The 24,836-nt window shown below is 45.6% G+C and overlaps 1 protein-coding gene across 3 annotated transcripts in view; it reads left to right on the top strand.

Annotated features, from left to right (window-relative positions):
- Positions 1 to 727: 727 nt before the first annotated feature.
- LOC142391550 (protein NLRC3-like) overlaps positions 728 to 24,836 on the top strand; it is a 34,939-nt gene continuing 10,830 nt past the window's right edge. Inside the window, exons 1-7 of one of the 3 annotated variants that reach the window (XM_075477396.1) lie at positions 728 to 893; positions 7,907 to 8,007; positions 8,092 to 8,250; positions 10,357 to 10,435; positions 10,598 to 10,805; positions 10,953 to 12,729; positions 12,829 to 12,993. In XM_075477396.1, the coding sequence (XP_075333511.1) occupies positions 7,940 to 8,007; positions 8,092 to 8,250; positions 10,357 to 10,435; positions 10,598 to 10,805; positions 10,953 to 12,729; positions 12,829 to 12,993 (2,456 nt within the window). In that variant the 5' untranslated portion in view covers positions 728 to 893; positions 7,907 to 7,939. Of the gene's footprint in view, positions 894 to 7,906; positions 8,008 to 8,091; positions 8,251 to 8,742; positions 8,882 to 10,356; positions 10,436 to 10,597; positions 10,806 to 10,952; positions 12,730 to 12,828; positions 12,994 to 24,836 lie in introns of those variants that run through there. The other 2 variants (XM_075477394.1, XM_075477397.1) reach the window with 2 other exon arrangements.

Genomic DNA, 24,836 nt, shown 5'->3' with positions numbered 1-24,836 from the left:
CTTCAGCACCACATTCACTGAAGAACCTCTTTGTGCTGCTTTGGTTTCTGCTCCAATGCTTCCTCTGTTCCTCTGTAGAAGAAGGAGTTTAGCTGTGTTTGGGAGGCGCTTGAAGAACATCTGGGAGTGATTCAAACACTCTTTGGAGAAGGAAAGCCATGATTATCATGAGACAAATGAAACATTTGACCAATACTTTTTGCTATGCAGGCACATGTAAATATTAATGTGCTCTCTCTGAACTAAAAGCTGTTCGTGAGATCTAGAATAAAAGAATAAGTGTTTAAAACACACACACAGCCAGCTGCCACTTCCTCACAGTCAGCGCTTTGCTCTCATCATCCCATGAATGAATAAATAGTCAGAGAGGTTTTCATGACGTCACCAAGTAGGATTTTTAATCCAACAAGATCACGTTGTTGTAAAATTGTATCTTGACTCAATCTCAAATTCAATTAACAAAAAGGCTATAAAAACAATAAGTATTTGGAAAGACTATAACTTATTTTTGTAACTCGCATTTACTTGTGTAATTTTTAAAAAATTTTTAAAATTTTTATTTTTTTCTCTCTTCTGTTCTAACAGTTTTCTATCGTTGTATTTTTAACTATGTTCTTCTTTCATTTTATGTCCTTTGTTCATTCTGTACACTATTTCTTTCATAACTACTGTTACTGTGATTTTGAAGTTAAATAAAGTTTATTTAAAAAAAAAAAAAGATCACGTTGTTGACATTTTAACAGCTTGAGTGTGTAGAAGCCTGAACTTGAGTCCAACCCCTTTTTTTCTCATTTCCCCCAACAGACCCGTTTAACTTTCACTTTCGTGGTTGTGACGCAGTTGGTTTTCTGTGTCGCGCGGCTGTTTCTCTCCGCGTGAACCTCCCTGTGCAGGTAACATAAAGTGTTTTTAATGTCTCACTGTTGACAGCAGCTCACTTACAAGAGCAGCAGAAGTCTGCGGCTTTATAGTTGTTAACAGACTCCAAGTTTAAAGCGAACGTGTGAGCAGGCTCGCGGTCACCAAATCCTCCATTTTGTGCCAGAAGCTGTGGAACAGGCGGCAGATTAATGTTGGAGTTCTGTTCTTAGACGTTATGTGTTCATATTCTGGATGTTTCTAAATGATCTGTCTAACTGGACTGCATAACGGAGTCAGATGAAGCTTCTCTATCTTGTCAGAGAGGTCTGTTACTTTAGAGTCACGCGTAAAAGCAACACGCACGCGCACGCTGTTTATCACATCCAAGGAATAACTGGCCAGTTATACTCGGTCGCGTGTCAGTGCAACCTCTGAGATGAAGGTGAAGAAGATAAATCTGAAGTGTTTCCAGAGCTCGGGGCCCGTTCTGGTGGAGGCCCTGCGGGGCTCCGGTGTTCAGTCGATTTCTGCTACATGTCGTGAATTGCTACTTTGTGGTTTTGCGCATGCGCCGAGGCGATTTTCTAAGTTTCGTTTTCACGCCCGTATTGTTTTGCTACCCTGCGTCTGATTATTTTCTCTTTTGGAAGACATGCAAAGTAATAACACACTTATCCTATTAACAAGCAGTTAAGCTTAACATGCACAAATGGGGTGTCATTCACCATTTGATTTTTGTATTTGGGACACTTCTGTCTTTATTTAGGTGACTCTGCTCCATCATTGTCATGAATGCATTGAGAACAGGGGGAGCATTATTTGACAGCGCGTTATTGGACTATCAAAATGTGCTACCCTCTTAAATAAATCAATTTCATTACACTTTTTATAATTACACACATGAGAGACAAAAACACTTACTTTATGACTTTATTTGATATACAGAGGTAGAAAACCATAAAGTAGCATTTTTGATAGGGTAGCACAAATCGATAGACACGCCTATCGGTTTTTGTGGCGGCAGCATTTCTCGACGATGTAGCACAAATCGACAGAACAACGGTGTTCTGAAAGAATCGGGCTAACACTAAGTTGGTGATCAACACTTAAAGGGATAGTTCGGGATATTTGACATGAATCTGTATGGCATCACCATAACCAGTGTCGTGCATTCAAACTGACTTACCCCCGACAGTGTCCTGTGAGCCGAGTTTTTGTCCAGTGTTGGTCAAGGCGAAAGTAGTCCGGCTTGTTTGCTGGGGTCAAGAAATTAGCGCGTTTTTCTTCCCAAAACAGTACGTGTGCTAAAGAGTGATTTATTTCATCACAAAAACCGAAGCCGGCAAAAGTCACTCCTCGTTATCACTTGGGCCCTATACTGTCTCTCATTGTGTATCAGTGCGCACGTCATTCTGACCGCGAGCTGTGCGCACGAGTCTTTCTGTTCTTTGGCAGTGCTCAACACTTACTCTGCAGACAACTGGCCATCGGGTCCAGCTGGTCTGGGACGCCTCTTCCAGTTGATCTTGGGAACATGGAAAAAAGTTCTCAAGACGCCTGCATTCAGGAGTGCAGGGAAGTCACCGTTATTTGTGATGCAGGCAGCAGCCGTCCCGCGGCCGCCGACATCCTCATCTATGGAAAGGTTTTGTATCTGGGGCATAACTAAATCCCACTCGTGGCAGCAGTAACGTTCCACCTCTGTCTGCATTACTTCGCACTTCAAAAAAGTGCACCAGGATTTGTCGGCCACCCTGGGTATCGCAGCTCCAGCAGTGGCTCCAGCTTCTGTTTCCATCACTTCTCTGTCCACCCTCTCTCTTTCTGCCCGATCTAAGTCCATTTGGCGAACTTCCTCCTCAGTATAAACGGGTTCATGAAGATACCCCCTTGGCTCTGAACGGAAGTCAATATGTTCCTCGTCGCTCTCGTTGTCAGACATCTTCCCGAGCAGTAAACAAAGTGAACTCGTGCGCACAGCTCGCGGTCAGAATGACGTGCGCACTGATACACAATGAGACAGTATAGGGCCCAAGTGATAACGAGGAGTGACTTTTGCCGGCTTCGGTTTTTGTGATGAAATAAATCACTCTTTAGCACACGTACTGTTTTGGGAAGAAAAACGCGCTAATTTCTTGACCCCAGCAAACAAGCCGGACTACTTTCGCCTTGACCAACACTGGACAAGAACTCGGCTCACAGGACACTGTCGGGGGTAAGTCAGTTTGAATGCACGACACTGGTTATGGTGATGCCATACAGATTCATGTCAAATATCCCGAACTATCCCTTTAAACACAGTCGTTTTTAAGGTGTATCTCTATTTTATGATGACTGAGGGGCATCATAAAAAAACGCAAAACCTTTTTCAGATGCACTATATCGTTTAGATGGTAACGGCGTTTTGGGGGCATGAAAACGCAAAAAAGTGAAAACGCCCTCCAGAGTGGAATTCTTGAAAAGGCTCCACTGTCGCGCCACCGTGTAAAGGATGAAAACGCAAAACTGCGTTTCTCGTCACATAGAAATGACGTGACAAGCATAATAAAGTGCCAGAAAACCGTGGGAAACACATCAGTAGGCTATCAACATGTCCGTCCCTGCAGACTTTCAACTCGCCTTAGGCGCGGTAATTGACGTTCAAGAGTCATTTCATCAGATAACAGCGATGATGAGCGAGAGTAGTAAAGAACAGACCAAAAATATGTTTACTGTAGGCCTTCTTCGCGCGCTTGGAGTGAACAGGTAGAAGAGAAGTAAAGACTTGGTCTTGGTAGTAGGGCTGCAACTAACGACTATTTTAGTTGTCGACTAGTCACCGACTATTGAAACGATTAGTTGACTAATCGGATAATTATTCATTTTTTCTTAAATTTAGCATGAAGTTGCTTTAATTATGTGGCAAATGATAATAAACACAAGAAAGATGGGTACTTCAATGAAAAATGCACCTTTTATTCAAATTTGCTGCTGATTCATACAAAAAGTAAATAAAAATGTCCCATCTAAAACCAATTAGGCACAGTGCTCGGTCAGTATAGACATAAATCCATAAATAAATACACCTCTCCAAACACAGGCAAATGTGTTTTATAAAAAATAAATAATTAATTACAATCAAGTAAAATAGTAAAATACGTTTGTCAGGCATAACGTTAAAGCTCTCTTTTAAAGCGAAAAAACGCTTATAAAATGTACATCAAAAACAAAACGTATTGACTTGAATTAGGGCTGAACGATATGGACAAAATTTCATATCTCGATATTCATGCCAGATATCTCGATATCGGTACAATATGACTACGGGTTCGGTGAAAACCAAGCATTTTTCAGAAAAATAAAAACATCATAAAACAAAAGAGTGCAGTTTTATTGATTAATTTTCGCCAAGCACGACCTGCACAACACCTCGCTCTGGTCGACATCATCCTTTCTAAATCCAAAATACCTCCAAATAATGGAGGATGATTTATGTTTTGGCACAAAATTAGATTCTGCACTGCCACCGGCCGAATTATCTTCCGCGCTCATGTCACTTTTCTTTCGTTTCTTTCGTTTTGATTTCGCCGTGAATTCCCCGTGAATGTGTGTGGCTGTGTGCGTCTCAAGGCTGATTTATGCTTCAGACGCAAAACCTCTGACGTTCGGATGCATAGCCTCTGCGAGTGTCAAAATCTTGACCACTCTCCCACGCAGAGGCTCTGCGCACGTTCTCGTGCACCTCAAAAAATCCTGACTACGCGACAGACGCACGCAGACCACCAACGGAAGTGCGCAGACAAAAGCGGCTGTGCCTTTCCGGTTGTCTGTGTGGCTTCCTCCTTTGCATTTTCGCCAACTCCAATAAAAGAAGCTGTTCTTCTTCGATGTCGAGCAACTCCAGATCCATATCTTGCATACACTTTTTTTTTTTTTTTTTTTTTTTTGAAAAATAAACACTTCGCCGGCGCCGCCGAAGTTCTCGTCACCGCCCACCGAAATTCTCGCGAGTTGCACTGCTGTGCGTCCCTAGAAATTCCAGACCGAGGTTGCAGAACCATAACATGAAAAGTGGTTCGCGACCAGAGCAAAGCAACACGTCAGATAGACGCAGAACTATAATCTGCCCTTCAGTCTACTTCTCCCTCACTCCCACCCTCCTATGTTTGTCATTGGTTGGCTTCAGCTGTCGATCCACAGCAAGCGTGAAATAAGCTTTGTGGTTGGCTGGCGGTGGGGTGCGTTCAAGCGCAATCTTAAAAGTAATGTTTATGGTGACTGCCGGAGCTGTATAAGCAGGGCGAGCGCGGGGGAAATATATCGTTTATATCGTTGCTTTTTCGAAATTACTTTCTTGAATGTTCATATCTCGATATAGATACGATAACGATATATCGTTCAGCCCTAACTTGAATGTTACTTGAATCTTACCGAGGCGAGTCAGACTCCGTTTCGTTCGACTGCCCGATGTGCTTTCTCTTTTAATCTTCGTGCATCACCGAGGTGCTGCTTTGCAAACCTTGCAAGTAATCTTTTTATTCGCTGTATCCAGGCTAAAATGCTCCCAAACTTTAATAGTTTTGGTACGCGTAGCTAATGTTTTGGGCGCCGCCATTTCTGTGTACGTTATCGTGCATGTGCGACTCTCGGCAGAGATTGTAATTAAGTGAGATGTCTCACTCTGTTGGAAAAACACGTCTGGCGACAATAGTCGACAATGGACTTCATTGTCGACTATTTCTGTTATCGATTTTTGTCGACAACGTCGACGAATCGTTGCAGCCCTACTTGGTAGTGTTGCCACCTAGCCATCTGGCGTGTTTACTGCATCGATAAATATGAAACGTCACACACTTTTGCGTTTCCGTATGCACGCAGATTTTCACCCTAAAACGCTCGTCTAAATGCAGATTTAAAAGTGAAAACGAAACGCCACTTTTGCGTTTTGGTTTCAGATCGTTTCCGTGTAAAGGTAGCCTGAATCGGTCTGTGAAGGAGGCGGAAATGAGCCGCTGGATGCGGCCTGAGCGCAGCCGGACAGCCGCTGGAGAGCAGCTGGGACTCTTTATCTTCACTGCACGACTCCTGCGGAGACAGTTACATGGCACTGACTCACAGGGCCGAATCTATACCCACTTTGGAATAATTGAATCCAGATTTGACTATTGCGGTTTTCACACAGCACCCAATCTATTATGAAAAGCATGCGAACTAAGTAGTGAAATGGCCCTTTATGGCGCGTGAATCTGAAGCGAACCTCAGCGTCACAGCCAACGGAAATGACTGCAGCCTTCCTTTTGGTATCAAATTCTTCATGTGCAGCCCACACTTTAATGGACAAAACAACGTTTCAGTTCATATTAAAACAAAGTTTATTTTAAATCTCAAAGATATTTTATCCCCAGATTAACACATTCTCTGCTTTCTCATGATTAGAGTTATATTTCACTTCTCTGCATTAACTCGTTCACTTTTGTTATGTTGACCAAGAGAGAAATGACTTTATACTCAGCAGCAGTGTGTTGCTGATAGGGCTGTCCACGACCAAGGATTTTGTTGGTCGACCGGTGGTCGTCATTTACTCCGATTAATCGACTAATCGACCCCCCCCCCAAAAAAAAAAAAAAAATTGAAAAAATTGAAAAAAAATGTGACTTTTTTTTTTTTTTTTTTTAAACAACAACATTTACCTTTAATGCCCGGCTGCCGCATCTATGCGCATTTACCAAAATGTTTCCTGGTTCGTCTAAACACTAGGCCTACAGCCTACACAAAAATCAGTTTGACTGCTCAGTTCTTCTCTGTCGGAGAGTGAGAAAAAACCCGACGTTAGTGACCATTGGCTGACAAGCAGAATTTTACAAGCGCACAAGCCGGGTGCTTCAAGTCTGCCCTCTCTTTACACGGGCAAATTATTTCAGATTTTGACATTCTGAATGTGTCACAAAAAAATAATCAGAAAGACAGGCGGAGTTTGAACATTCTGACCGCGATTTGGATCTCACCACGGTCCATTCTGACCGCGATTTGGATCTCACCACGGTCCAATGGAGGATAACAGAAGACATAGTGTCGGTGCTGAAGCCGATGGTCACACTTACCGAGTTGCTTTCACAAGATGTTAATGCATCTCTCTGCCACGCTGCCCATGCTCATAAACATGAAAAGACGTCACCAAAATAAAATAAATAAACCTGTTGCTGCGCGAGGATGACAGCGCGGCCGTGATCTGTGTGTGGTAACGGGGTCGGAAAGTACAGCGCTGACCGGCCACCTCTGTTCCAGAAGGCGCTCCAACATGCAGTGGAGTTCCATCTCTTGGAGACATCCTGGATGAGTTTGTGTTCAACAACGTTCTGTTGTATTTGTTTTTCAGTGAGAGCCGCTGTAGCCTTGGCACTTTTCTTAAAATGTCCAACAAGACGTCTGGCAGCTGCTATGACACGGCAAATGGGATCTTTTTTAAGAGCCGCATTGATGCACAGCTGCAAAGTGTGCCCTGCGCAACGAACTCCTTGGACGTTACTCCAGGACGGGTTACGCGCTAACTGATCGTTCTGTCCTTGTGACACGAAATTACCGTTTTGATTTGTTTGACGTCTTCCTTTGTCAAGCCCTTCAAATTAAAAGTCCCGGGAGCCCTTTGACGAGACGCGGCTTTTTTTTTTCCTGCGACCAATCAACCAATGGAATTTGGTCGACTGGTAATTTTTTTGGTCGACCAACGACCAATCGATTATTTGCCGTCAGCCCTAGTTGCTGATGAGAAAGGCCCTTTCCTGTGTGAAGCCTGGCTCTGTGAGTCATCCATCCACAGATTTAAGGATAAATAATTCAGATTCTCAAGTTAAATTTGAACAGGAAACAAGAGCAGGGTAAATACTTGATAAGAAGAGTAATTTATTAGATTATTGAACGTATTAGGCCTTTACTAACGGGAACATAAAGACGTCCTGGTCGCTGCGACGGAGCTCAGGTTGGACTCAACTACAACTGTGTTTAGAGGAATAATGATTAATTGTCGTCACATCTTCTGAGAATCTGCATATCTGTGTCTCCCCTGCAGAAGAAGGTAGAAAGTGTGTGTGAGTTCAGCAGCATGGATCAGAGTGAGGACACTAAAACCTCTCTGTGTGGGGAACATGAGAGCCAGAGCAAAGCTCAGAGGTGAGGTGACCATCTCTAACTGTCCATGACTCTTCTCCATGTCCCAGCTCAGCGCTCACATCACCAAACCACCTTTATTCACAGGAACCAACCAGAGCCTGAAACAGAACCTGAACCAGAACCTGAACCTGAACCAGAACCAGAGCCTGAACCAGAGCCTGAACCCAGCTGTGTGTCCTTTAAGAGCGACCGGTCGAAGGATTGGTTCATTGATTTCCATCATGATGTTCCATCGGCCCAGCAGTGAGTAGCTGTCGGTATTCAGTGGAGGCTGCATCATGTTTCAGATGATAACCAGTTTCCAGCTGAATTACTTGAGACTTGGATCAGTTGTTGATGTCTCTGATGAACTAATGAGCTGCATCATGTGTGTAATGTGATGTTTTAGTTCAGTCCTGCAGCTCTTTATCAAAACAAAGGGAGAATATTACTGAATATCTGTCCACTGATGTGGCTTTTTCACAGGATGCTGATTATGCAGTGAACAGGGCGGCTGATGTAGAAATATTCTGTTCTCACACGTTGTGTTTAATGACGTGTTTAATCATGTCATTTTTTAATCTGACTCTTTATATTCCAGATAAATGAAATCTTCCAGAGTCAGTGTTTTCCAGTGTGGTGCAGCTGTAGTTTGTCTCTGAAAGAGCAGAATGAATCTGATCACACAAACAGTAAAGACTGAGTCAGAGAAGCACACTGAAAGCTCAGAGCTGAAGTCTTCCTGTTTTCTCTCAGGTGAAATTACATCCAGCTTCCAGTTTCACACACCTGCTGACGTCTGCCTGCAGAGTGGCAGAGCTGCCACAAGGGGAGCTCTAACATTCCTGTTCATGCTGTGTGTTACAGAGCAGTCAGTCTCCTCTGAAGTCCACAGGTACAGAGTCTTTCAGCTGGGCTTTAGTTGGTCCAGTTAGACCCTGGCAGTATCTCCAAAATTACCACACTAAAATCACATGCCATGACACCAAACTTCTACAGTAGTACAAATATGGTCTGTACTCACAAAACGATGCATTTTGAAGTTTGTACATAGTCCAGGAGTTTATTAATATCAACATAAGCCTGATAGCTTCTCTGCTGCTAAAGCTGCGTCGACGTCACTTCCTTGATCTGGGAGCTTCAAAGTAAGATGAGGGTTGATCTACTACTGTAGACAACAAAGTATATGCTATATTCTGCATTAATTTTTATGTTGTAGAGTTGTTAATTTATTTTATCAATGGAGAAATTGAGCAGCCTTGCTTTGTTTTTCTTGTAAACATGAATCCACACATCTAAAAGAAACATATTAAGTGATGCCGGCTGGGCACAGTGTAGCGTGGCTCTAGAACGTCCACTAGCTCTTTGAAGCTATCGGACTCCACCAACTGTATCGGAAGCATCTCTCGTGCAATGAATTTGGTCACCGCATCGGTTATGTCCTGCCATAGCTTACTCTTCCTCTCATACGGTACCCTTTTGCCGAATGATTCTGCCAGCGTTTGTTGGGAACCTTGTGGTTTAGGCCTACCGGTACTTGTTTTTTGTTGAGTCTCTGAGTTTTTCAAATTCTTCATATTCCTTACGTTGGTTGTAGCGCAGGTGGTGGAAGAGATTCGTTGTTGAGCTTTGTTTGACTGTAATGGATTTTTGGCATATTTTGCAGATTACATTGTCCTGAACAACGTACTTTTTTTTTTTTAGAACCCAAACCATCTCCAGACAAGAGAGGTAGACCCCCGTCTTGGCACTAAATCGCCTGACCCTGAAGTGGGGGACGACCCAGCAGCTTCAGGGTCGGATGTTGCTGCTTCCTCTGCTTGCATTTTCTCCTACTGCGTGCGTTGCAGGCCGGCGTGGCGGGTGTGGCCCAAGACTATTCGCGCGAAAATAGTCACAGTAGGGCTACTTTTTTAAGGCTTGCGGCGTGGCGTGGCGCCGTTGTAAGGGCAGAGGACCACTGGCGCCGCACTTTATTGATTTATAGCCATTGAAAAAAAATATATATATATATCTATATATATTACTCATCGTCAAAACAGCATTCACAATAATTTCGCAAACGATACATATCGCCCACCCCTAGCTCTGGCTGCCTTGCTCCAGGGCACTTCAGCAGGGAGGGAAAGCTTTCTGAAGGGGTTGGTGAGAGCTGCTGGGACCCAACCAAAGTGAGCTGAAAGCTCCAAGCAGCTGCAGACTGAGCTGTTGGTTCTCAGTGGGATCAGCAGGACCAGTAAAGCTTTCCCACTACAGGGAGTCCTCTGACCCACTGCTCACATCCACACATCCCTTCATGGACCTTCACCTTGTGTTGCTCTCTGTGTGGACAGACACAATGTGAGCTCATTCTTCATGATTCCTCCACAGAGTGGACCAGCAGAGCTCAGAGGGTCCCAGTGGTCCGTCTGCCCAGCAGCATCAAACACAGCTGGACTCCATATTTATGGTCTGTACATGTACAACAACTACTTTCCCATCTGTTCTGCTCACAGCCATCTCCATGCTGCACTCTGTAGACCAGTGGGTTGTCAGTGTGTCCAACATGGATCTGATGTTTGGCTCCATGGTTTCAGTCTGATTGGCTCATTCATATAGTTTTCTGTTCCAGCTGCTGGAGGACAACATGCTCACTTTTGTGAAGGAGGAGCTGAAGAAGATGCAGAAGGCTCTGAGTCCAGATTACCCAGAATGCTTAGAGAGTCAGAGGGAGGGTGAGGATGAAGAGCAGAGGAGCAGCAGAGAGGCATTAGTGAAGATCACAGCTCACTTCCTGAGGAGAATGAAGCAGGAGGAGCTGGCTGACCGTCTGCAGAGCAGTAAGAGGATTTCTCTAAAGGTTTAACCTGCTGGATAAATGACACATTTACTGATGTCTCAGCACACAGAACAGCAGATGTTCAGATACTCGTTCTGTACAGGGTTGAAATGTCTGTTTACTGATGTTATTTCTTGTCTTCATTTAGATCTTTGTGGACGTAAACTTAAATGTGCTCTGAAGAAGAAGTTCCAGTGTGTGTTTGAGGGGATTCCTAAAGCAGGAAAGCCAACCCTTCTGAATCAGATCTACACAGAGCTCTACATCACAGAGGGAGGGACCGGAGAGGTCAATGATGAACATGAGGTCAGACAGATTGAAGCAGCATCCAGGAAAGCAGGCAGAGCAGAAACATCCATCAGACAAGAAGACATCTTTAAAGGCCCACCTGGAAGAGATGAACCAATCAGAACAGTGATGACAAAGGGAGTGGCTGGCATTGGGAAAACAGTCTTAACACAGAAGTTCACTCTGGACTGGGCTGAAGGCAAAGCCAACCAGGACATCCAGTTCATGTTTCCATTCACTTTCAGAGAGCTGAATGTGCTGAGAGAGAGAAAGTTCAGCTTGGTGGAACTTGTTCATCACTTCTTTACTGAGACCAAAGCAGCAGGAATCTGCAGCTTTGAACAGTTCCAGGTTGTGTTCATCTTTGACGGTCTGGATGAGTGTCGACTTCCTCTGGACTTCCACAGCAAGGAGCGCCTGACTAATGCTACAGAGCCCACCTCAGTGGATGTGCTGCTGACAAACCTCATCAGGGGGGAGCTGCTTCCCTCTGCTCGCCTCTGGATAACCACACGACCTGCAGCGGCCAATCAGATCCCTGCTGGCTGTGTTGGCATGGTGACAGAGGTCAGAGGGTTCACTGACCCACAGAAGGAGGAGTACTTCAGGAAGAGATTCAGAGATGAGGAGCAGGCCAGCAGGATCATCTCCCACATCCAGACATCACGAAGCCTCCACATCATGTGCCACATCCCGGTCTTCTGCTGGATCACTGCTACAGTTCTGGAGGATGTGTTGGACACCAGAGAGGGAGCAGAGCTGCCCAGCACCCTGACTGAGATGTACATCCACTTCCTGGTGGTTCAGGCCAAAGTGAAGAAGCTCAAGTATGATGGAGGAGCTGAGACAGATCCACACTGGAGTCCAGAGAGCAGGAAGATGATTGAGTCTCTGGGAAAACTGGCTTTTGAGCAGCTGCAGAAAGGAAACCTGATCTTCTATGAATCAGACCTGACAGAGTGTGGCATCGATATCTCAGCAGCCTCAGTGTACTCAGGAGTGTTCACACAGATCTTTAGAGAGGAGAGAGGGCTGTACCAGGAGAAGGTGTTCTGCTTCATCCATCTGAGTGTTCAGGAGTTTCTGGCTGCTCTTCATGTGCATCTGACCTTCATCAACTCTGGACTCAACCTGATGGGAAAAAATGAAAAATCCAAGAGGCCTAAAGTACTTGATCTGAATTATCTCAATCAATGTGCTGTGAACAGGGCCTTAAAGAGTCCAAATGGACACCTGGACCTGTTCCTCCGCTTCCTCCTGGGTCTTTCCCTGCAGACCAATCAGAAGCTCCTACGAGGCCTGCTGACACAGACAGGAAGTAGCTCACAGACCAATCAGGAAACAGTCCGTTACATCAAGAAGAAGATCAGTGATAATCTGTCTGCAGAGAGAAGCATCAATCTGTTCCACTGTCTGAATGAACTGAATGATCGTTCTCTGGTGGAGGAGATCCAACAGGCCCTGAGTTCAGGAAGTCTCTCCACAGATAAACTGTCTCCTGCTCAGTGGTCAGCTCTGGTCTTCATCTTACTGTCATCAGGAAAACATCTGGATGTGTTTGACCTGAAGAAGTACTCTGCTTCAGAGGAGGCTCTTCTGAGGCTGCTGCCAGTGGTCAAAGCCTCCAACAAAGCTCTGTGAGTACAGATATAGAGGGATGTGTATGAATATACTGCTGCTGTTTCAATAGGAGAGAAAGTCCCAGATTCCTACTTCTCTCATTATTTCCTCCTCAGACTGAGCAGCTGTATCCTCTCAGCTGAAGGATGTGCAGCTGTGTCCTCAGCTCTCAGCTCCCAGTCCTCCAGCCTGACAGAACTGGGCCTGAGTATCTACGGCTCAGGAGTGAAGCAGCTGTCTGATGGACTGCAGAGTCCTCACTGTAACCTGGAAGCTCTCAGGTCAGGTTTCTCTGCTGTTTCAGCTTCATACAGTCTCTGTGATGCAATAATCTGAAAACATCTTCACATCTGTTTTAAATCCACAAAGTAAAACGTCTCCAGATCTGTGTCACTTTCCTCTGATCTAGTCTGTGCAGCGCAGCACACACACATGAACTCTGGTGGAACATTTATTTATATTCTGGTAGAGTTACAGGAAATGATTCAGTATATCTGTTGTAGTTTTCTCAAAGCGTGTCATTTCCATCCACAAACACGTGTTTAACATCATGAAGACAAAGATGTGCAGAAATGTGAAAATATACATCAGATACGTGTAGAGTGATTTTTATGTTTGTGGATCCCTTTGTTCATGTTAAACATGTGAAATGTGGAGAATAGATTCAGGAAGTTGTTTTCTTTTTCCATGAAGCTTTTCACGTTATTAATTAATATTTACCTCGAAAATAGCAGGGGCACCACCTCTTTATTTTAATTTGTTACGTTACAGTCCAAAGAGGAAGACTGTTTAAAATCTTGCAATCCTAGTATGTTATATTAATACTCAATTAATAATCAATCTCATTCTGAGTCGTGCGTCCTGTTTGGAGTGGTAATCGGCTTAGTAACTGTCTGTGACGCTCTTAAATGGTTAATACAAACATTTATTCAACATTGCACAGGTATATAGATGTATAAACAATTGATAAAGAGACAGAAATTAGAATTATTGGGGACACTCAAAGGGGATAATAGGGAAGAAAGGAGCAGGCCACTAACAGGGTTACCTATCAAAAATGTGACTAAATCTGGTTCGTAACACGGATATTGTGCCAACGGTCTTCTGCCCGCGGAGGTCTGCTCATTCGTCGCTTTCAGAGAAAGTTTTCACTTTATCCACGGTTTCAAAAGACCTCAAACCAGCACCTTACTTTGTCGTAGCAGCGTAAGGGATTCCGTGGTTCTTTCCTTCTGATGAGTTGGTGTCGAAGCGGTGTTCCCGTGGTAACCAGCGGGATGACGTAGAATCGACTTCTTCTTAATTCTTCGTCCTTGGATGAAGAGTGGCGGCTTGGCTGGGCTGTATGAGTTGGCACACACTCGCGTGTGTTGGACCAGACTTTTATATAAAAGAGAAGGGGAAGTCTAAAAAAATTGGGAATTAATAGTTACGGAGCAAAAGACAAGAGCTGAGATAAGAGGGCTGAGAGCAAGAGAAGAGATAAGCAAGGCAAGAGATAAGAGCAAGGCAAGAGCAAGGCTTTCCTGCGCGCCTCTCTTTTAAGCTGGAGATCACATGTCAGCTTTCGTCCAATCAGAGTTCAGCTGGCTTTTGACCCAAGGGAAAAAGGGGGGTTGACCACGCTGAATTCATGAGACAAAAAAGGGGGGATTTCTGCTCCTTTCTTATACCGTATTTAACCCATATGACAGTGATTTTAGACAATATAATGTTCTTAACAGACAATAATGTTGCATACAAGCAGGCATAAACACCCATATGAGCATTGACAGTTATCAGCATACAATACTTCATATTTATCATGATGGAAATGGTATGACAACTTTTGGTTGCTGTTAATTTAGAATGATCTGCAGCTGTTTGGGTAATACCTGTGGAATTAAACACTATTAGGTTATGCATTGCACATAATGAGAACATTAAACATCCGTAGTTGAAATTGTCCATGGTTGTTTAGGCTGACATAGTGAAAAGTGTCCGTTATCCATGTCCTTTGGGGGGCACTGTGGCTCCACGAGAGGGATTCCTTTTAAATCCAATATTCATAACTTGGTAATTACTGAAGGTACAAGAATGGCGAATGTTTCAAAATGATCTGTAGATTTGTCCAGTAATGGTTTTCACACTTTCAGTCTACGGAAAGTGAGGTTTATAGTGGAATTTTCACTCTCTGAAAATAGGGAAGTGTGGCATTCCTTTGGTTGGTCCAGCAGGAGAGTTGAGCTTACATCTGCTTCCCTTATCAGGAGGTGTCCTACATAATTTATTATTCGTAGCTGGTCTGGGGGAGAGAAGACTCGGAAACAAAGAACCCCATTTGGTTGGTCTCACATCTGGCTCCGTTATCTCCTTTGAGCTGATCCGTTGAGAGGGTCGTAAAGAGGGTACGTTTCTTGATGTCAAGAAAGGTTGGATCTTTATGTAAACATCTCCGTGCTCTGTCTTTCCTGAGAGCACGCTACATATCCCCCACTTGATTTGGAGGTGTCCTGGGGAGATCTCGGAATCACGGAGGAGTAATCCCAGTGGTCTCAGGTTCAGAGGTTGAGGTCTTCTCTGAGGTGGTTGTTGGCTTTTACTATCTTGTAGTACTATTTTACTGTAAGACTTATGGAATTAGAAAAACATATAAAAAGATATAACGAATTTAACTACGCTTTCTTAAGGGACTATAGTCGTAGCCTGAAACTAATGTCTAACCTATCTTCTAGCTAATTCTTTATAAAAGGGTAAATGGACTAAGTAACAAAGAAAAATCAAAAAGGGGCAGAGGTGACAGAAAAGTTGGCTTAGAGTTATACTTCATTCGCTAGTTCGTGGACTGCGGGGGAATATATGACTCGGGGTTCTTCCGATTCTGTCTCCTCATCAAAAGTCACTAGATCGGTGGTGTTTTTGTCCTGATCTGGCTTCTTACGTTTGTTACGTCTCGTGGTCCATTTGAGTAGGTTAATTTGGCCCTGGAGGGCGTTAGCGCGTCGAGAATATAGGTACGCGATTCCGAAGGTGAGGAGGTAGCCTAGGGCAACCATAGTCGCGGTTACTGTGTCGGGGCCTGACCATGAGTAGGATATAGTTGGTCGGGGAGGTTTGTTGCTGGAGGTTATTTCTTTCAGCACGTTCTCTATGGGACTGACGTCAATGGTTTTAAAACCTTCAAATTGGAGTTGAGTGACCGTGTCTGCCTCAAGCTCCAGGGATTGCTTGGAGTAGAAATCGGAGATTTCTATTTCCCCGTCGTATTGGTCAGGATTAAGGTGGTAAAGGGCCAGGTCTCCTATGTGAAGGATTGCGCCTTCAGGAACTGTGACCCACAATGTGCGGTTTGGTAGTTCCATTTTGGTAGACGTGTCGTGTTGATCGTAACTAATAGTGGCGGTCTTCGCTGGAGTGTTAACCAACCAGCGACTTCCCACAGTTTCTGCTTGGGTGTTAGTTACTTGGTATTTTGGTGTGAGTGTTGTTTGGCACTGGGAGTCTTCGGTGAGAAGTTTAAGTCCACAGAGGCCCCCAGTGTCGTCTCTAACGAATGGTTTGCTGGGGCAGAGATAATGAATGTCTCTGGTAAGGGTGCACATTTTTAAATTGGGCGCGAGGTAGAGATCTGGAGAACTATCGTGGTACGCTACCACTGTTGGTGTGTGTACTTTAACGTGGGTTTCACCTTTCCAGATTCCTACGTTGATGACGTCTTTTAGTCGGTAGATGTTGTCGAGGGTAACTATGGGAAGATTAATGAGGAAGGCTATTTCGCGGCCTTCGGGATTTACGTGAATGGGGACTGCGCTGCCTAGTGTATAAGCTAGATGTGCTTGCAAGGGGCTAACAATTTCTCTAGTGGCCGTGGACAGAATGTCCTGTACTACGGCTAGCGACACTAGGTACGGAGGGATTTTTCCCATAGCTAGAGTATCAACGGAGGAGCTAACATCTCTTATCAGATCAGACATGAGCATAGTTACCAGCTGTGTGTGAGCATAATCAACCTTTAAAACTCCCAGCAGTGTGTCTTCTGCTGCGACTGTCTTCATCAGGGTTTCACTATGGGAGTTCAAAACCAAGACCGTGCCTTCCACAGTTTTGGTCACCGTGCTGAGCTGTCCTCTCTGCAAGTCTAGTTGCTGTTGGATGCCCGGGATTTCACCCTGCAACTCACCCATATGACGCTTTATCGCGGCAATGTTTACGGCATTCACGGCTGACGCCCCCAAACTGAATAGGGAGCCGACGGCGGATGCGGCTGCCAGTAGTCCCCCAATGAAGCGTTTCTCCCTTCTGTTCGCCCCACTCAGTTCTGATTGAGTGATGGTGAACTTCTGGAGTTGTTGCAACATATGGGTGATGTCTACCTCCGCATGAGTGATGACTTCTCTCTTCCACCGAGCGCCGGCCCACGAAGTCAGTTTGGCGGAGCTAGGCACGTTCCTCGTGCACAGCACACTAGGACTGAACCGGACATACACCTTCTGGGTGTGTAGCCGGCAGTTGGTGATCAGGAGTCCGGGTTGTTCCATTAGAACAATTCCGGAGTCTGGTCCGGGTTCAACGATCTCAGTCCAAGTGGGAATAGTTGCCAGTCCCATCGTCGCAAGTATGAGCCAGAGTGTCATCATCCTGGTGAAAAACAGTGATGGATATTAGGGCTTATTTCAAATTGATACACTTTTGGTTGGACGGAGGTTAGAGTTGGCTAGTTCACCCCCACTTGCAGTTAGTGTGTTAGTAGCTTTTATTAGACAGGCAGTCGGATCGGGAAGACGGACTTTAGTTTGAACTATTCTGGTTTTGCCTATTTTGATTTTAGTTCCTTGCTAATAATATTGTTTAGGAGGGAGCCCTGTGTTCTTTTCTTTTATCGTTTTGTTAAGGCTTTTGCTCCCCCCCTTGTGGATCTCGGTTTTATGGGTTTGCTGAGACCTGATTGTCCTCAGCGGGTCCCCTAAAGCTTTTATGTGGTCTAATTTGGTTTCTGTGGACCCATTTGGACTTGGCTTCTTTCTGTCCTTGGCTGATTTTTATCTGATACACCACTGGTGACAGTTTTTCGGTGATCAGGTGGGGTCCTGTCCATCGAGGAAGGAACTTTTTGGCCAGCTTTCCAGCCTTGTGACTCGTCTGTTCACCGGTTTTGGTGAAGTTGTAGTACCAGACCTTGTCCCCCACTTGGAGTTCCTCCTGTGAGGCTTTTTGGTCATAATAGCTCTTTCTTCCCTCGACCGATTTTTCCAGGTGTTTCTGAGCGAATGCAAAGGTTACCTGTAGGTGTCTGCTGAGGTCCTTCATGTACTGGTGAGTGGTGTACGCTGTTGCTACACTGGCTTCACCTGGTTGGTAGAGCAGATGCAGTGGCATTGTCATCTGTCTGCCTGTCATCATTTCAAACGGGGAGATTCCCGTTGCTTCGTGTGGTGTTGCTCTGATGGCCATTAAGACCAACGGCAATTTTACATCCCAATCTCGTTGGTTGGATGCAACGTACTTCTTAAGTATGTTCACCACAGTTCGGTTGGCTCGCTCTACTTGACCTGAGGCTCGCGGGTGATAACTGATGTGAAAGTTTGCTTTCACACCCAGAGCTTGCCACAACTGTTGCATGACTTCTGCCGTGAAGTGTGTTCCTCTGTCTGAGTTGACACGACTCGGAAGGCCGAATCTTGAGAACACATGGTTCATGAGCAGGTAGGCGGTAGTTTCAGCTGTATCGTTTGCAGCTGGTAGGCATTCTACCCATTTGGTGAATGCACATGTAACCGTGAGGAAGTATTTGTTGCCTCTGGTTGATTTGGTGAGAGGTCCCACCCAGTCAATTTGGAGGTCTGACCATGGGAATGAGATGCCTCTCCTCTGCAACGGAGCCCGGTGTATCGGGTTTGTTGGCTGAAACTGGCAACACACAAGGCATCCTTTGATGTAGTCGGCTACATCTTTTCTCATTTTTGGCCAGTATGCCACTTGTTTTAACGCGCTGTATGTTGCTTTGACACCTTTGTGTCCAGCCGCGGGAAGGTCGTGTGCGTGCACGAGCATCACCCCCCTTTGGTTTCGAGGGACCACGAACGCAGGTGAAGAGAGTGCGTCGGAAACATGAACTAAGACACCTTTGACCAACCGCAGGGCTGATCGAGTGGCAAAGAGTTTCTTTAAATCAGGGATGTTATTGAGGTCAGACACAGAGGGTGTGTTTGAGTCGTCAGACACGAACAACACCATTTTATTGATGGCAGGGTCGAGCGATTGAAGGGTGACCAGGTCAGTGTCGGTGAACGCTGGTTTCACTGACACTGATCCATCGTTAGATGTCTGGGCGGGAGGGTTCGTTTTGGAACGCGTCACCACACAGACCTGTGGTTCGGGGGAGTCCGCGGTGGCTGCGGTTAGCCACGAGGGATCCAGTGACCAGGGGATGCCATGCATCGCTCCCTGTTTTGCCAAGGAATCAGTTAGATCGTTCAGTTCTTTGTCTTGCCCCGGTACACGTGAGTGGCCTCTGACCTTTTTCCAGTAGATCTGCATGTTGTTGGACTCAATGGCGTGGTTACATGCCAGGAACAATTCTTTATTTTTCACAGGTTTTCTGCTGGAAGTCAGGAAACCATTGCGTTTCCACGTGGCAAGGTGGCAAGAGAAACTGAGACGAGCGTAGTTAGAATCAGTACAAATCAATAAGTCTTTTACACCTTTTTCTGCAGCGAGTTGTACCGTGATCAGGACACCTGCCACTTCTGCGTATTGGGACGACTGTGAACCAAGCTGGAAGCTTTGAGGTTCATAGGGTTTGTTTTGGAGCCAAACGACGCCTGCACCTGCTCGTGTAACCGTGTCATGATAAAAAGAGCACCCATCTACATACGCAGTAGTCATGTTTTTACACACGTTTTCATCGTAGTAGTGGTGGTGGGGGTTGGTTACAGGTGAGGGTTTGTCTGTAATTGCGCAGAGTGGAGGTGTATCTGCAGTGCAGTTCTGACATGCAGCAAGATCGGTGCCGAGAGGGCTCTTTTTGTTCTGCGCGTAGCGAACTTCTAAGTCGAAACTTTGCAGAGCCATTAGCCATGAGGCCACACGGGCATTTGTTACAACTCCATCCCTTATACGTTGGCTGTTAAGGAACGTGGTAGGTTGGTGTTGTGTTTCTACAATGACCTTTTGGCCTCCAAGGTAGTTGGAGAAATGTTTAACTGCCCAAACTGTGGCAAGCAGAGCTTTTTCACAGTCAGAATATTTCAGCTCGGGTATAGCTAGCGTTTTACTGGCGTACGCCACTACTCTCTTATCCTGGTCGTATTTCTGATACAGACCAGCGCTTAAACAGTGAGTTGAGAAGCCCACTTCGAGGTGGAATGGTTTGTCGCAGTTAGGGTAGTTTAAACATGGTGCTGTGCACAGTTTTTCTTTTAAGGTGGACATGGCCTTTTGTTGTGGCTCAGCCCAGATAAAAGGTGTGTCCTTTTTAAGTAGTTCAGTTAGAGGTTTTGCTATGTCGGCATAGCTCTCAATGAACTGTCGAGAGTAGTTGCAGACTCCTAAGAAGCTGCGGAGCTCAGAGACGTTTGAGGGAACTTTGATGTTACTGATGCCCTGGATGCGGTTAACTTGTGGCTCGACACCACTTGGTCCTACTAGGAGACCGACGTAGTCTACTTTGGTTTTGCACCACTGACATTTTGAGAGTGATATTTTTGCACCCGCAGTGGTGAGTTGACCCAGGACATGGTCGATTTCCTGAATGTGTGCATCCAGGTTGGGGCTACGGAGAAGGATGTCATCGACGTAGATGAGGTTACCTCGTTCGCCGGCATCAGGACATGCTTTGTTCAGAAATATGTTGAATTCAGCAGGTGAGTTGGCGTAGCCAAAAGGACACCTGGTGAATGTATATTGACGGTTAGCGAACGTGAATGCCAACTTGTGTTGGTCCTCAGCGTGTACTGGAATGGTCCAGAAACCCGACGCCACGTCTAGAGTGGAGAAGTATTTGGCATTTTTAACGCGAGGAAGTTCTTGTTCAAGCTGAGTCATTGGCCACCTCGAGAGAGGGACCTGTTGGTTGAGTTTTCGATAGTCGATCGTGAGTCTCCATTTTCCATTGGGTTTCACGACCGGCCAGAGCGGTGCCGAGTAAGTGCTGTTACAAGGCCGAATGATCCCGTTTTTCAACAGGTCGTCTATTATTTCTTGTATAGGCTCCTGTGATGCTAGAGGGATCTTATACTGACGCACAAAAGTTGGCGGTGCGTCGGGTGGAGTAGGAATGCGCATTGAGTGGATTGTGGTTAACCCACAATCCGAAGAATCAAGTGAGAAAAAATCCTGATATTTGAGAAGGGTTTGGCGTAGCTTGTCGCGTTCCTCGTCATTAACGAGAGCGTTAGCTTGCGTTACCACTTCTTCGATTCGATCAGCAACATTAGGGGATGGCCCTGTTGTTACTTTTTCCTGTGCGTCGGGAGAGTCTGGGGTTGATGTAACCGCCAAGACGTCAACCGTGTGAAGTGTCATTTGTTCATCATGACTAAGATCAATGCGACTGACTGAGTTCTGGTCGAGAGTCACGACCGAAAAGAGTGCGATCGCCCTTGAAGGCTTTGTGTAGACAACGTGGGTTGTCTGATGTTTTGGGAAGAGTGGAGTTGGGATTTGTCCCAGTATTGGGATGCCCAGCTCAAAGTCATGGAAGTCAGTACTGATAAGCCAGCCCAGTGGCGTGCCTTTTGGGATCAGTATGGCTTCCTCGCCGATGTTGTTGATCAGCAAGAATGTGGTCCTAGAATTTAGGCCCAAAAGAGGAGTTGCTTCCAGGGACAGTCCAAGTTCAAAGAACAGTGGCGAAGGTTGAAACAGAGCTTGTGAGTGGTTAAGACTCTGGCCTGGTTGCATGCATATCCGGAGAGGGACATTCGCCGTGCGTGCTGGTATTGTGGCATGTTGGAAGTTAGCTACTCGGCATACCTCTGGAATTGTCTGTCCTGACTTCAGGTTGTCTGTGTCAGGCAGATAAGAAGAATCACGCACGGTTGTTAGTGACCACAGAATGTTATTTACTGTGTCAATTTGGACTCCTAGTCTCACCAGTATATCGCCTCCTACGTACACTGAGTGTGGAAGGTCGGGAATAACCAGAAAAGTGTGAACCAACATTCTGTTATTCCACTTTAATGTGAGAGCACAAACACCCATGGCAGTGAGTGTTGTGGTTGGTGTAGGATCTAATGGGAAACGGAAGGTCTTTTTCACCATCCGGAGATTGGCGTTTTCTCGTGCCAGTGACTCATAAAAATCTTTACTGATTGCGGATTTATCAGCCCATAAAGCTATAATCACATCATCTATCTGCGACTTTTGCAGTTCAAGACCTCCGAGCACCTGTGGACAGTACTCGTCCTGCGTGGCTGACGGTTGTAATGCACACAGGAAAGTGTCTCGTTGTGTCGCGAGCTGCGTCACCAGGTTGTCAGGGTCGGCCTGAGCGGCTGGACTGCTGTGGACAACCTCATTGTGTGTTACGGTTTCGGACGGCTCGAGTGAAGTTATCTGTTGGACAGAGTTATGCTTTTCACTTTCAAGGACATAGCAGCTAAAATCTTCATTGTACGGAAAAGTAATCGTCAGAGGTTCTCGCACTTGTGCCCACACTTTCAATCGTTTGAAATCGAGTAAAGGCTCGAAACGGTTCAGAAGATCTTTTCCGACAAGCAAAGGAATGGACTCAAGCGATGACACATACACGGGATGAATCAGAGTCATTGGTCCGATTGACAGTTGTATCAGAGATACTGCTGACAGCGTAGTGTTATTAGAGGCGTACGGGCGCACCTCCAAAGAGCAAGGTTGGAGTTTTAACTCTTTATTGCCGTGGTTTGCTGCCTTACGAAGTCTGTTAAAAAGAGATAGAGACATTAAAGTTATATCCGCGGCAGTGTCGAGGAGAGCTTCATGTCTCAGCACATCTTCCAAGGTTAGTGAGATGTAAAACTTGCGTGCGACTCCCTTTTCAGAGAGGTTGCAAAGAAATTGGTGTACAGGTGGTTCAACTTGTATCAGAGAGGCATCCTGGTCAGAGGAGATCTCTTTTTGATCCAGCTGTACAACCAAGACTGCGCTAGGTGGGAGAGGATCTTTTGCCTCTTCTTCTGTGCTGTTCACAGGAGTTTGTGACTCTGTTTGAGCCTGTTGTGGGTTCAGCTCAGATTCTGGAGTTGGCTCGGCTACTCGTTCTGGCTGTGAAAGGGAATCAGCTGGCAGGGCCAGGTTCTGTGTCACAGTGGTTATAGACAGAAGATCAGACTTTTTGTTAACTTTCTTTTCTTTCATTTCTTGCAACAAACGTTTAATATTGTCTATCTCATCCTGGCTGAGACCAAAGGCTTCTTTTTCCTTTTCAGGTCTCATGCCTGGAGAGTCTTTGTTGCTCCTTTTGTGTGAATCATTCGATTCCTGTTGGGATAATTTGGACCATTCCGTGCGTGGATGTGTGTCCCGAGGCCTATTTTTATAGTCACCCTGATTCTCCCGAGCTGGGTATTTGGGAAACCGGTTTGGGAAGAACTTTCCTCTGTGAGGGTTAAAAGGAGGTTCGTTGTGTTCTGCACGTGAGTAAGATCGCTCTTTACTGGGCCAGTGAGGTTTCGAGTAGCCGTCTCTCGGATGAGACGGTTGAGTCTGTGATGTCTTGTGACTCTCACTAGACCGCTGTGGTCGGTTGTCGTGACCAGGTGCCTTACCCCTTTGGGCTCCTTCGAGCTCCATAGGTGGGTGTTCGGCGTTCAGCGTCAGAACAGTGTTATGCTCTGGCTGTTTAGCTTGTCTGTGTTTCTGGAAACCTAAAGTGGCCCACTCACGGAGCTGCACAATTGTGGCTGTTCGCGGATTAGCCATGACCCCCAAGTGGTGACTAGTAACGGGATGGAGATTTTGGATGAAGAGCGTTTTGAAATTTATATCTTCCTCCATTCCCTTGTCGTTGCGTGAGCCAAAATAAGCTTTGAGGAGACGGTAATAGTACTGCTGAGGCAGCTCACTACGTCCCTGTTTAACCATCATGGCGGTACTTAGACCAGACTGAGACAGCTCATCTGAAAATTCCCTCTCCATCGTTTGACAGAGAAGTGCATAATCATTTTGGATGGAATCAAGCTGACGTTCGATGAATCTACTTACTTCACGGCTGGACGTGATTTTAATCAGGTAGATTTTGTCCGTGATGGATGCGTTTGGAAATCGACGCAAATAGAAGTCAATATCATTTAAGTAAGCTCGGGTGTCGTGCGGCCCCCCAGGAGTGGGTTCGAACCTTGGCACGTTGCGAGCGATTTTGTCTAATTCTCGGTCAGAAGGTCCCAACGGTTTGTGGTTTCCCAGAGCAAGGACCGACTGATCCAGTCTGGTTGGTTCTGGGGACTCACCGTGGGCTCTGAAAGGATTTGGGGTAGCTGGCCCTGTTGGGGGGAAGAACGACTCCCCCTGGGCTCCCTTATAGCTAAAACGGCCTTCTTTTTCTGGTTGAGAGGGATCATGCATTTTCAGTTTGCGTTCAGCCTCCAAGGACTGACGTAAATCTCTTTTTGCATTTATCAACTCTCCTGTTAGGCGTTCGTTTTGCTGATACGCTTCATTGATTTTGTCTTTAGCTTCGCCGAGGTGTTCCTGCAAAAGCTGTATCTGTTTTTGTTTAGCACTGAGATGCGTCTCATAGGATGCGACTTCAGTGTTCAAATCCTGCACTGTCTGCAGGGCGTCGTGGAGAGGTTGTTGCGAGTCCTTATGGGCTTTATTAACCTCTTCCAGTTTAGCTTGGTTAGCCAGCAACTCTTGTTGGCACTGCTGGAGCGATTCCCCAAGCTCCCCGTTTATCCCTTTTAGTTGATTCATATCTCTGTCTGATTGTTCAACCTGGGTTGTTAATTTCTTTATTTGGTCAGCAGCCTGGCTTGCTGTCCTCTCAGAGACGTCTAATTTATGTTGGAGGAATTTCTTTTCCTCCTGTAATTGCGTTATCGTTTGCGACCGAGTTTTGAGTTTTTCAGCGGCTTGCTCCACCACCTTATGTGCATGTTTGAATCGCGCGGAGAAGACGACAGCTAAGCTCCCCAATAACTTTGTTAAAGTTTTGTCTTTGGGCGTC

Source organism: Odontesthes bonariensis, chromosome 11 (genome assembly GCF_027942865.1).
Source record: "Odontesthes bonariensis isolate fOdoBon6 chromosome 11, fOdoBon6.hap1, whole genome shotgun sequence".
Classification (NCBI taxonomy): domain Eukaryota; kingdom Metazoa; phylum Chordata; class Actinopteri; order Atheriniformes; family Atherinopsidae; genus Odontesthes; species Odontesthes bonariensis.
Note: the sequence above shows the minus strand (reverse complement) of the source record. Positions and strands in the feature narration are given on the sequence as shown.